Here is a 14,294-nt window from a genome sequence, read left to right as displayed (position 1 = left end):
CTTTGTAAAACCTCAGAATTGGCTATTTGAGTTGCAGACAGCAGCAAAGAAATGGCTTCAGGGCGTGGAAAGCTGTTATTTTTCCCACTAAATCTGCAAATTGGTGACGTTCTAGCTACCGTCGCCGTTGTCGTTTCTTAAGAGCTATCAACTTAGCGAAGTTTCACTCGCGACTTTTGGCGAAAGCAAGTTCCCCCAGTTTGTGGTGGAATTTTGAGGGCTAATGTTCACGCCTGCCGTTGGCGCCGAATATTCAACAATTTGAATCATTTTGTGCACGAGTGAACATTTCCTCCAAGTGTGCTCGCGTTCAAAGCTATCAGCTTACAATATGAGGCAAATATGCATGCGTGTTACAAATGTTCTCAAATCAAAATGGTGATTGGCTGTGTTAATGTGGCCATTTTGATTTATTTCACGGAAATGCGATGCTAAATCTCTCTCTTAAGTGATTCCTAACCAGGACTTTGGGCGGTATATTCGGTTAATATCAGGTGGCCTCTTACATTAGTCTTGGAAATTCTAACGATCCAGTTATTACTAAAGACGAAAACTGGTTGCCTGTGAGAGGCGAAAAAAATTTTGGTATGTTGCTAGAAAACGCTGCGTGGTTTAGTTGCTTGGGCGTTGGATTTGGATGACAACGTAGTGGGAAATTGATTATATGGTTTGTTTTATGAAACACTATGCGGGTGTACTTTTTGAATCTATTATCGCAAGGTTTTCTTATCTTTTTTTTTTTTTTTTTTTGTGCTGCATCAGGTATTTGACATTGTTATCCAACGTTTCGTGGAGCTTGCCCCAGTGCACACATCCTTGGATTGTCTTCTTGATCATCTTGGATGCTTGTACAAGTTCCATGGTTTGTTGGTTTATTCTTATCACCTTCAGCTAAATCAAATGCCGTATATTTCTTTTAACGTGAATTTTTTTTTCATTATGTCTCAGATAGTACGCGCGCTGTGATTGGTTTAACAGCCCGCTCAATTTAAAATGTCGATAAAACATTATCTAGCATGTTTTTCATGTTGTTTCTGTTACATAAACTTGTAAAACTGTATAAATCTTGCAAGCAACTATTTCAAACAGCCAAGAAGATTCAGTTTTTTGGATTTTGACACGGCAATCTTTGTGGCAGTTGAACCTTCCGCTTGACTTCAACTAGTTTCTTTTCCCGCGCGCCGGATTAACCTCAGCGATATAATAAATATCTTACTATTCTCGTTTTCTCGGTCTGCACTGTAAGTTACGGATCCTTGTTTTTTCCCCGTTGATTTATGGCCCGCGCGCTTCGCACTTGAGCCATAAATCAACGGGAAAAACTCGGTCCGTAAGTTACAGTACGGACCTCAAACTCGGTTAGTAAGAAGTATTTATTCTTATTTCAGTAAATATCTGCATATCACAAGTTGGACTTTAATGTAATGTAAACATTTTTTATGGAAATTCGCACGAACTCGGATACAAATCTGAATTGATAGATACACTGAGTGATGTTTTTGAAGTTCTCAAACTTGGACAAGACATAACGCGCAACAATTAAAGATTGTCTTGATCGATTTTCCAGGAAACATTTGATGGCGTAAAGTGCGTTGAATTATGACAAAATTTCTTCCTTGTTTTAGTGCTTTTGCTTGTAAGTATCAATTGTTACGTTTCGTTTCAGTTTTGCACATCACTTTTATTAAAACTTGAACAAGTATTGTCGGTCATTTTTGTTCCGATTTTGTTGCTTTCAGCCGTTCGCGCGTGGTTGCCTAGTAACTAAAGTGGAAGTCTACAGAGTACAATTTGGGATAACATTTTACCTCTGTAGACATATTTGATGCGTCTTTGCTTATTTCTTCACTAGATCGTCCAGTTACATTCTTGTACAATACGCTACATTATTACGAGCACTGCCTTCGTGACAAGCCCTCGCTCAAGAAAAAACTGGTTGGCGCAATAATCGGTGAGTCAGCTAGACTGAATGGTCATTAATATGCAGTTGCATCAGCGAGGTAGAGATCTACAACGCGTATCGACACCATTAACAATTGCAAGTTAACGTTTAAGAATTTATTTCGTCATTTTCTCAATTTGCTTAACATCTACAAATAAGCCGAATTATACAGCACATTAGATCATATATCTTAAATGAATTTTGCGCTGTAATAAAATTATTATTATTAAGTTATTACACGAACTGAATTCGGACCTACCACCCACATACAGCGCAACGTGGTTTAAGATCACGTGACCGATAGTTGATGTTGTGACAACCTTGAAATAACTTTTGAAATGCTGTTATTTCTCTGAGTTGGTAATTGTTTAGATCACGTTATCCTTCCTAATCTGGAATATAAATAGCATGGAATTTCTGGGAAACAATTGAGTATTTATCGATGCTCACATTCTCCTGCATAACCTCAAATAATTTGTTGATTTCATGTTGTTGTTAGGAAGAGATATAACATGCACGTGGAGAGCGAACAATATCTTGAAAGGCATTTAATTAAATCACAAAGTTTCCGTTTAAGTCTAACCATTTGCTACCCATTTTTATAAAATATTTAGGATAGTACGCGCACTCTCATTGGACAATAGCTGTGTTTAGATGAGAGTATGGAAACACGGCTGTGACATTACACGAATTTTGTTTTGTTATGTATTGTAAGACGCGCGTTTTGATTGGCTGGTAGGAAATATGAGCGTGTATCAAGAAAATCCGTTTCAATCTAGAAGTGAAAAAACAGCATTTTCTTTCATTTGTCGAATTATCTTTGAGGAAAGTTTTATAAAAGCAATAGAGGACTTTTTCCTGTGTTTCCACAGCCTCATCTAAACACTTGGGGGAGTTGGGAGAATTCTCGACAGCTGTTTTTCTTTACTTGGGAATGGAGGTTTGAGGACACGTTGTTCTCAGACGCAATTGATGTTGGCGTTGCGGAGAAGAGCTTGGGGCACTTCATGACGATGACCAAAATCGTCTTGCATTTAATTATTCGAACAAGAAGTGATTTTGAAAAGCATTTGACTTTAAAAAATTGCGACAAAACATTTCTTAAAATCATTTTAAGATAAAAAATTGCTAAAAAGCGACGACGTTTCGACGCTAGCTAAACGTCATTATCAAGTCAAAATATGTTAGTGAGTTTCGGTCTATAAATACTAAAAAACAATAGCTGATTAAAAGCTGTAACGTGGGTAAATAATAATTAAAAAAATTATTGTTGCTTAATGTGTTGGCTCTAAACTACCAAATCCTTGCTATGGACCCCTTCAAATGGTCATTTCTCGAGTTCCTTTAACTCTACAGTTATCCTTTTTTGCCAAGTGTGTGCTATTTAACATTTCTATGTCTGGTTCGACTCACAACCATATTTGGTAAATCGCGTGACCAAAACAGAAAGTGCCTAAAAACCCAGCAAGGTTTCAAAGAACCATCCATGGAACCTTTTTCTTGGTCTCTTGACTAAAAAGCTTCCTTAGCAACCATTGTCTTTGTGTTGTTAAGTGCCACGCCCTTAAGCTCCCGAAAAGGAAGTTTAAGATCTCTAACGCGACATCAACTAGCAGAACTACACACAGCATTAGTATGGAGGAATGTTGTTGATTATTTTAAGGTGTTTGGCATGCAAGATGGTATAGCGCCTAGGAATTTTTACAGACGGAAAACTTGTCGTTGGATGCTCACATCCTTCACATCATTCACGCTGCCCGTCAGTAGAAAGAGAACCGTAAAGAAATGTTTTAAAATATTGCCGTTGTAATCAGGGGAGAACATATTTAGTATTTCCGTCCATTTCACCCCGATTATTTCAAAAGAATAAAATATAAAATAAAGGTTGTTTGGACGTTGCGCCTTGGCCGGCAGGGTGGTTGACCAACAATAGATCTCTCATTAGCTTCTTTTTTTGTTCGTATTCCATCATTTGTAGAATTTGCCATTGTTTTCATCCTCGCTAGCGATTGGATGCTAACCTCCTACAGTGTTTTCACTCACGTGATCAGTAACCTTGTTTTTTGCACTGAAAAAAAAGAAAAATGTTTGCATGATAACAGAGCTCAATTCCCGGAGGATTAGTTGGGGACACCAACATGGCCGCCGTTCCATTGTTTAGGAACACCAACGTGGCCGCCGTGACGTCACGTGGAAACACTCTATAGCATTGGGATGATATCTGTTTACAAACATTGCTTTTGTTATTCAAATGTACCACAGAAGCAAAAGACCCTTTGTCTCGATAGCCAAAGAGGCTCTGGTTGGAACATTAATGACAATACGTGACGTCAACGATATCTTCACTATAGAAATGTACCAAAATATAAAGCGCTTCCCCAGAGCGTTGAGAGACAATGGCGCTGCACTTTTTCAACCTTCTCTTCCCTGCTACGACGTGAAATGATCAAGTCTTATTTTATGTGGAGGAAGTGTGCATCCATCGATAAATTTTCGATTTTCTCTTTAAACCATCAAGCCTTTCATGCAAGTTTAATTCCTTAATAGTTGCTATGCAATGTACATTCTGGACACCTTGGAATAATCGTGAAATGATTGCAATAACGCGAAGTTATATTTTCAGACGATGTTCTCGTTGCCTTTGTCATCGTTTTTTGCTTAAGCAACCTAATTTCATATTTATGCGACCCTCTGTCTTATCCGCAATAGTGCATCTTTATTGACTGAGGCTCCAGGCAGTAAGAAGAGCTTTTGACCATTATTTAGATTCATCTAAGGTGTACGTCTTTGTGTTCTTTCAACAGGTGCCCAAAAGGATGTTCATCCCACTGGATGGTAAGTCTCTTTTGCCTTCACTTGGCTCTGTTGAAAGTGCCTGGCACTTCATGACTGCACTTCACGTCACTTCACTGCGGGAATTCGTAATTTCTGACGTTCGAATGGGAACGAGCTAATGAGTTAGATATTCAGTATTCTCACGGCACGATAAAGATATGGGTATCCATCCCCGCCAAAATTCAAACTTGTTGTTCTTGAACCCAAACCTTGGGTAGACTTTCATATACCGTACCAAAATGGCGGAATAGGCCTTGCTGATTAGGCCTTGCTGATTACGTATTGTTGTGTTCGCTTTGTTCTTTTGTTTATTCAATTTGTCAATTCAAACATTCAATTGGTCCATTCAAACATACAATTCGGCAATTCAGACATTCAGTTCCTCGGGGATGGATGTCCGTGGGCGGTTCAGGGCTGAGCTGAAGATCCTAGTCATTCTGCATCTATCAGTCTCAGTGCTCACTACCTCTTTTGCTCGAGTTTAGTTTACTATGCATTCAAGTTACTAAAAATAGTTTTTCAAAACCTCATTAATAATTCATAAGGCAAACAGCTTATCAAAACAACGATAAAACGTCACGTGAATGAACCTTTACACCTGGTAATCTATGCTCATTCTGAAAAGCGCCGTAGCGGTTTTGATTTCAGTCCCAGGGGAGTGCGGGGCTGAATGTGCAAACAAGGCAATTATCGCTTATTCTCAAATGAGGCCCCGTCCACACGTATCCGGAAATTTGTGAAAACGCAAATTTTTTTTCACGAATACGGCTTGCGTCCACACGTATCCAGCGTATTTTCCGGCGGTATCCGGAAATTTTTGAAAACGCTCTCCAGAGTGGAAATTTTTTTATCCGATACGAATACGTATACGTCTGGACGGTCGTATCCGCAAATTTGCGAATACGCTTACGTCATTCTCTTGGATCCAGTCTTCACGGCGAGCATTAAACAAACATGGCGTACAGCAAGGTTGTGTCTTCTTTGTTAATTGCTCTGATTTCTAGTTTGATGTCATGCTTTCAGATAAATGCAGCTGTGATAAATTTACACAACAAATACTTTTACTTTCGTGACCGTCAGCAGTAGTTCAACTTCATCATCGGTCCATTTATATGAATCAGCAATGTTTGTAGCTAACCCTGCTTCTTCGTTTTCTGCTTGTTTGCTCAGCCTTGCAGGTTGCCCCTGTGCGAAAATATTAAAAGATTATTTTGTGACACATCGTGTTGATTTTGGCGCGGATTTTTCCAACAGTGCTTTTTCTTCATCGGCAGTTTTCAATTCTCTGAACTTTCAAACAATAAGGACTGAAGGAAAAAACGTGCTTTTAAAATTACCATACTTGTTTTTCATGTATGCTGATATCTTCCTCTCAAATTTGAACCTTTGTTCGGACTCCCGAGGGACACGCTTTTTGTGGAATGTTTATGAAGCCGTTCAAAAACCTCGCAGCACTTGTTTTATCGAGTTTAAAAACACTGCTGCTCGTTTTTTAAACACTACATAATGTTGAAGATTCTTCTAGGCCAGGCAACGTTTACATTTGGTGCCCACTTGCCTTTACGCACGGGGTTACAATGATGATGATAACAGTTCATAGTACTATGGGATTTTCCAATACGGATTAGCAGACTGACCACGTGATTCGTGCTGGGCGGCCGAACGTTGTGATTGATTGTAAGACCACATAGGAAATAATTTTTGACGTTGCCGTAGACTGTAAGGAAGAAAGAGCTGGAGAAGATTGTCAAGTATTATGAGTTGGCTGGAGAAATAAAGGAGCATGTAGGATATGATCAACCAAGGTCATCGTTGTAGCTATTGGTTGCGTGGGCACCCTGGGGATTTTGCTTAGAGAAGGAAAACATGCCACAACGAGTGCACCGAATCCAAAAATAGTCTCTATTTAGCACACTAAGGGCTTTATGACAAGTCCTTGGGACCTTAGGAAGCTGGATGCAACTTGCTATCAGGGCTAAAGAATCCAAATGTCAAATGTGCTGGCACGTCTCGTTGTGAATTCCTTTTAGACAAGATTAACGTCAATGCTCCGATACTTGGTAGAAGCAATTAAAACGACAATTGAATTTTAAATTTTCATGAGCCCCGTAGAGTCCGGAAGATTCGTTTACGGTTCGCGCCATTTTTTGTGGTAAACGTGTATTTTGTGAGGCATTTTTGACACTGCATGAAAAGTGCAAAAAGTAGCTTAAGTAACGGTCATTTCTTTACTGTCCAACAGGTGTCTGTCCAAGGGCTATCTGGATTATTTATCCAATTCTGAAGAGACGCCCTGGACGCCAGATATGGAGTATTACTGTAATGTCATTGGTCGACTTGTAGACAGTATCCTTTTGATAGTATACTTGTGTGGCTGTAAAGGAAACATGTAAAGAGAATTTTACACACAGTGGTAGAAAACAGTGGTAGCAAATTATATAAATATATTTTTTGTATTGAAGACAGTGTCGATATTGCGAGAAGAATGACTCTGTTATTCCCAACTTTCACAACTGTGATTGCGGCCTTTCTTTTTCTGAGGGTTCAGAAAGAAAATGCCACCCCTCTCCCTTCCCTTCTCCAATTTAACTATTTAACTAAACCTCTCTTTCAAGCTGAATTTTAATATATCGAATGTGGCCAATTTTTGAAGTTCTCGGTTTTAAAGTGTCACTGTGATCAAAAAATTACTTTCTTTTCTTCTTGAGATTTTGAAAGTGTGTTTGCTTAACACCTGTCTTGCAAATTTTTTAGCTTTGATTTTTATCCAAAGGAGGTTTGCTTAAGTGTAGGTTGATTTTGGATTTCACCTTCAAAACTGACCGATTGGACCTCAGAGGGTTGGATCAAGGGAAAAGTGACGTCATTTATTCACAAGCTTAAAATTTCAGCGTGTAAATGCATCTTATTATATATGCAAACACAAGTGTGTTTGAAAGTCTGAAAGCCTGAAACTCTCGTGCTGCATATTAATTCAGGGGCGTACACACGCACAGCATTCTTAAACTAGTGAGTCTTTGACGTCATTTTCTCCTCGATCCAGCTCTCTCAAGATTTCAAAAGTTGGTAATGGCGGACCATTAAATAGAAACATTCGAGTTAAAATAAAGCGGGCCATTTAGGGTTTAGTTAACGTAGTTTTGAAAACCAAGGAGAAATAATAATTGATTTGTGGTCATAGTAGCACTTTAACGAGATCCCTTGTGACACATTGTGATGTGTATACAAAGTTCCATGAATTTTATTATGCAGCAATATTGGACGTGCGTGAAAATGAGGGAAACCGTTGATAAAAGATCAATTGGAAAAAAATATTTGTGGCGTGGGAAGGGGGTGGGGGGATGTACAAGTATGAAGGATATTATTAAGCAACGTGAAGACCATATGAAAGGCAACCGCGTAACTGCGATGAACAGCGTTAAGAGACACACGTGGCAGTTTGGTAACCAGTGAGATGTTTACAAAGCATTTTGGAAATGAATTTTGGCCTTTGTAGGGCAGATCCAGCCAGTGCTCATTGAAGGATTTGAATCCAGATAGTCTGCATGCCACCTCGTAGAGGTGCACTGGTTTTATAACAACATTGTATAGAAGGTATTTTTCAGTTTCTTTTCATCCCAAAGTCTGCTAATGTCTCCATGGTCCAACTGGTAGATGGACGTAGTCAAAAGAGTCTCGTGTATCCCAGAAGTAAATGATGTGAGATAATAGGCTCGAGTCCTTTTTTTGCTATATCCACCTCATTACTATTCAATTCATCATCGCAACAATGGTGAAAAGGTATTCTCGTCATTTGCCTCTTTTTCAAATTGAGAGCATTTTTAAGGTTTCTTAACCACTTGCAAGCTATTTCTGGTAAGTCCCCACCTCCTTTTCCCGCCTGTGATTGGAGGTTTAATGAGTTTGCAAACCCAGTTGCGCATGCCCTGCACGTGACTTGGGTGGAGTTAATGGCGTTACCTGTCACGGGTCCGGAAGTAGGCGATGCCTTGTTTGACGTCATCTTCAAAGGAAGCTACGTTACTCATGACATGGGCATTCGCGATAATATCATGGAATGGATAAATGCTGTTGGATTGGTTTTGTCTTCACTTCCGGTAAATGCTCAATTATTCTTTTCTTCTGGTCATTTCCAAATATGGAAAGATTTCCCTATTTCATCTTGCATTCATGAATAGACCATATTCGTATTGGTATTCGCATTGGACTGAAACTAGCTCCCAGTGGAGGCTAATGCGGGCGAATATGTTAAAGTATTTGCATCTGAAAAGATTCCCTCGCGCGCATTAGCCTCCATCTTGAGCTAGTTCCAGTCCAAACTGAGAAATTGTGTTCGGAAATTTTATTCGGGATTTCAACAGCTATGGCCATGGATGGTGACGTTTCTTTGCATGAATAAGTTAAGTCAACTGAGTTATACATTGCCATTTGGTCCTCTGCTTGAAAAACACGCATCTTGGACTTAGCAACAACCCCGAGGTATCTGCAATGGCCAGATGTTTGCGATCTCGTGGACAGTAAGCTAGGCATGGCGTTTTGTACATTAACTCGATCAAATGACTCGGCAGCTACGACTGACTAGTAGAATGAATATCTGTTACATGTGTCATAGTCCAGAACCATGAACACACTTTTCTGTTGAATGGGAGGGGGAGGATTTCGTATTGCGTATTTAGCCTAAGGAAGGTCTGAATTTTTTGCATTAGAAAAGGACAGTCGTCTTTGACATTGTGATATCTAAGTTATGCGCAACCTCCCGGAAGCACAATAGCACAATAGGAGATACGGTATTTTGAAGAAATACTCGTTCTCTCCGAAGAACGAGCATGTTAAGTCGGTGAGATTGATTTTTTTTCTGTGAGCTTCGAACCTCGGGTTTAAAATACATTCATTTGGTTTGCTGGAAGTCCAGAAAAAGAGATAAACACTCTTACTTTTTTTTTTATTCCTCAGGAACCTTACTGGAGTAAAGTGTACGAAAAAATAACTGTGGTCCTTGTGAACGATCTTTCCGCGCGAGACGCGTCAGTGGAGAACTTGGCAAGATCCTCTCCATTCCCTTACTCCTTTTTGGAGTTTGCAACCAATGTGGCCATGCATTCAGAAACCAGTGCAGATCACGTGTTAGCCACAACTCATGCGTTCTGGCATCATGCGAGCATTGGACAGCTTTGCCAGGTCCCTCAGTGAGTACTGTCTGTTCTGCTCTAACAGAGGTCCTTTAAAATGCCCATAACGTGAAAATGTTTATTTTCTTATTTGAAAGTCCATTTTGCGAAACAGTTTTTTGATTCAAACGAGAGGCAAATTTCTGCAATTTTCAAATAACGTTCAAATTGTCCTCCACTTGGCACACCACTCGCTCAAGTCTTGTCTCAACTTATGACGAAGATTCAGGAACACGTGATTAGAGAATATGAGGATTTGAAGGTTGTTGTGAAAAAATGCCTGAAAGATGCGTAGCCACTTGATGTAACAACACAGCTGATCCTAGAAAAAGAGTAAGTATGTATAGGAATACTTTCTTCGACTCGGAAAACACAATAGCTCAAAAAAGAAGGGAAAAATGGCCGTAGATTTTGTCTTGGCGAAAAGAAAGAAGTGGACGCCCGGTATAACTTCGTCACTGTGCTAGATTCACTTCAAAGAGGATGACTTCGCTTACAGGAACAGGCAGAACCGTTGATTTAATTCCCTTGCGAAACCTTCTTATCCTCTTGCTCTTTTCTGTAATTTTGTAGCCATTCCTCGTGAGGTAATGGTTCTTCCACGTAGGGTTCCATGTAGTTCTGGGTTTCAGTGCTACAACAAGTTGCAAAAATGGTGGAGACACTTCACCTTCTTGGGGCGTTAGTAATTTACCTATTATCTCTCACACTGCATCCCCCCACCCAACCCCCCCCCCCCCCCTCTTATCAGTGTTGCTAGCAAGACTGACTTAAACAGTCAACATTGAAAGGGGGAGAGGGGAAGGGAAGTGGGAAAGGTTTAAATTCTAGATACGGCGGGTATTGGAAGCTAGAAAAGGTGTTTTTGAATGAAAGTGTCCCAACAATTTTGCAACTTGTTGTAGCACTGAGTGAGTGACTCGACGAGACCGCAACTAGTCGCCTCAAATTCCTTTTTTAAAATCCTCAGTTTATTCACTTCTGGATTCAGAGGCACTTTCCTCGATGATAGACATATACATGATAGATTTTCTTGTTATTGAAAAATACCAAAAAGTATCGCAGAGCGATGGATACCTTGGCGTTGATCAGTAAGAAGACATAAGACCCACGCCAACAAGCATTCCTGAATCTACGTCACAGCAAGCCCGTGAAGTCCTGACCAGCGGAAGGGGTGTACCAAATAAAGGTAGGATTTTAAAAAATCGTAGAAAATTCGCCTCACATTCAAATCGAAAATTATTTCGCCAAAGTTCATGTTCACGTGTTGATTGGCATAATTCAACATTCGACATGGATGACACACTGTTCAACGTTTGTTGAGCAACAGCTGCAACATTTGTTGATCAACAAATGTTGAACCATGTATCACCGGCTTAAGGCGGCTCCCTCTCTATTAATATTCACAATCTTATAAAAGACAAGGGTCATATTAGAACTTGAAGAACAAATCACCATTCGTTAGTGCCAACGTTTTGTTTTAGACGATTTTTGCATATTTGTACTCAGTAGACTATTTCGCTATTTGTAAGGTCCTTGTCATTCATGCGGCGTTCCTACCCTTTGTGTATAGAAGGAAACGGACAAACTTGAGATTTCAAATGAACCCCCGTAACTGGTCGTTAACCCCGTAACTGAAGGAAGTTACCATAAGCACAATATTCTTGCTGTTGCCGTAATAATCTTATGAGCGATATATGGTTGTACCTCAGGCTGTTTGCGCTTTCTATAGAGTTTGACTTCCACATCATGAGTATTGTGACATTAATTCACTACAAGTTGGATCCGCGTCTTAACTTGTCTTTTTTCTCCAAAGGTTTATTCGCGAGCGTGTCTCACCGCTGACTACAAATGAGGCTCAGTTTATGTATGTTTGTCACCTTGTGGGACCATTCCTTCAGAGATTTCTACATGAAAGACCCAGATGTCTACAAGAGGTATTTTTTATAAATAATAGTTTATTGTGGTTGCTTGCATACAGCATTGGTTGTGGTTGCTTGCATACAGCACTGGAACGTGAAAACGAAGTTAACCTCCTGAAACCAGTAGTGATTTAAACTTGACAACCAGTTTGACATTTTCTCCTGCAAAATGCCTGCCCATTCAGTAGCATTAACTTTTCCGATAAATATATGTGCTGATATACTCGAGCTATGACAAAGACCATCAAATACCAAAGAGTGAAACAAGATTCAATTCTCTCGGCACATACGAAGCACAACTCTAGTTTTAAGAGCGCTTCTCCGGACATTTCACACAAGATCATTCAAGACTGAAAATCTCAATTTGGTAAGTTTGTCACAATAAGGGACAACCAAAACCATTCGTACAGAAATATTTTTCAGTTTGTTTGGATTGTTATTTTACTTTAAGGGCGACTTTTACACTTTGGTGCAATTGTGAGTAAAAAGTAAGTTGAAACGACTAGAAAGTAGCACTATTTACAGGTGAAGAGGGAGTAATATGAAAATCGCAAGAAGACGGTATAAATAGAATAGACCCCCCAGTTTGAGCTGTTACATATACTTTAAACGAGTTCATGGTACCCCTTACGCTTTCCTACGTGGACTGGCGATTTAAACAAGCTACACTTTCAATCGGTTTTAACTCGCTCGCAAGGTCCCAAAGCTAAAGGTGAAATAACGTAAAATGATTATCTAAACACGGTTTTGGTTTCTTTTATTGTGGTGAAGTTTGACAGTTTTTTTTCCCATCGTGCATGGTGAAAGTTCGCAAGTACTGCTCTCAGTAACCAGAAGCGAGTGTATTAAGTAAAAGATCCGAATTGCAAATATCAAAGAACCAACCCACATTTAGGACCTTTTCTTAATTTTAGACTGTGTGGTGTTTCCCTTTTTTTTCTTTTCAAATGAAATGTACGCATGGAATCAAAAACCCCAAAACTAGTAATGTGGCTGCCTCCGAACGTCGCACTTTTGGCGTCCAAAGGAGTTTCAACGAACACAAGACTGTCGTTATCCGCAAGAAGAGCAGTTTATTCTTTTGATCACAACTAAGTCGTTACGTTTACGTTAAGGCGTAAACGGATGGCCGAAGGATCACAGGAATAAAGAGCTAGAGGAATCACAGTTGCGATTAGAACGAAACATGGCGACGACTCGCTAATATGAAAGATTCCTAAGCAGCACGAGCGGTCACCAAGCAATTTGGAGACATCCGCTGACCTTGCTGGTTAATTTATTGCTGCACTGCTATAGTACAAATAGAGGATGTTACATGGCCGCGCGGGGAGACGAATTTTTGCTTCGAGTGCTGAAAGTATCTCTAACGAGTGAGCGAAGCGAACAAGTGAGAGATACTTTCAGCACGAGAAGATAAAATTCGTATCCCCAAGCGGCCATGTAATATCCTCTATTTATTATATAGATATTGATGAAATGTCTAGATTTAAAATAACTTGTCTTGTATTCATTTTCGAAATGTTGAAAAAGTGTTCACCAACCACTAAAACACGCATGTTGTGTAACATGAAACAAGATATGAAAGTTATGAAAAAGAAATCATGATAATGTCAAATTTGCAATAAAAATGTTAATGTAGTGGAGAAGAATTATATTAAAGCACAAAAGTGTCTTACAATGAAGAGGAAGCTCGCGTTTTATTGGCTAATCGTGTTCGTTACCATGACGACAGCTATATCCTCACATGTGAAAGATAAAAATGATACGTTTACAAATAGAGGATGTTACATGGCCGCGCGGGGAGACGAATTTTACCTTCGAGTGCTGAAAGTATCTCTAACGAGTGAGCGAAGCGAACGAGTGAGAGATACTTTCAGCACGAGAAGATAAAATTCGTATCCTCAAGCGGCCATGTAATATCCTCTATTTAGTATATAGATATTGATGAAATGTCTAGACTTAAAATAACTTGTCTTGTATTCATTTTCGAAATGATGAAAAAGTGTTCACCAACCACTAAAACACGCATGTTGTGTAACATGAAACAAGATATGAAAGTTATGAAAAAGAAATCATGATAATGTCAAATTTGCAATAAAAATGTTAATGTAGTGGAGAAGAATTATATTAAAGCACAAAAGTGTCTTACAATGAAGAGGAAGCTCGCGTTTTATTGGCTAATCGTGTTCGTTACCATGACGACAGCTATATCCTCACATGTGAAAGATAAAAATGATACGTTTACAAATAGAGGATGTTACATGGCCGCGCGGGGAGACGAATTTTACCTTCGAGTGCTGAAAGTATCTCTAACGAGTGAGCGAAGCGAACGAGTGAGAGATACTTTCAGCACGAGAAGATAAAATTCGTATCCTCAAGCGGCCATGTAATATCCTCTATTTATTACATAGATATTGATGAAATGTC

General features: G+C 39.5%; 1 protein-coding gene across 1 annotated transcript in view; it reads left to right on the top strand.

The window, feature by feature from the left end:
* The window catches only part of LOC138045795 (mediator of RNA polymerase II transcription subunit 23-like), an 87,633-nt gene that overhangs the window by 71,735 nt on the left and 1,604 nt on the right, over positions 1-14,294 (top strand). Inside the window, exons 32-38 of the mRNA XM_068892420.1 lie at positions 763-862; positions 1,853-1,951; positions 4,747-4,777; positions 7,020-7,123; positions 8,624-8,874; positions 9,731-9,963; positions 11,762-11,882. Coding sequence (XP_068748521.1) covers positions 763-862; positions 1,853-1,951; positions 4,747-4,777; positions 7,020-7,123; positions 8,624-8,874; positions 9,731-9,963; positions 11,762-11,882 — 939 coding nt within the window. The remainder of the gene's footprint in view (positions 1-762; positions 863-1,852; positions 1,952-4,746; positions 4,778-7,019; positions 7,124-8,623; positions 8,875-9,730; positions 9,964-11,761; positions 11,883-14,294) is intronic.

Source organism: Montipora capricornis, chromosome 4 (genome assembly GCF_036669925.1).
Source record: "Montipora capricornis isolate CH-2021 chromosome 4, ASM3666992v2, whole genome shotgun sequence".
NCBI classification, from domain to species: Eukaryota; Metazoa; Cnidaria; class Anthozoa; order Scleractinia; family Acroporidae; genus Montipora; species Montipora capricornis.
This window is presented reverse-complemented; position numbering and strand designations above follow the sequence as displayed.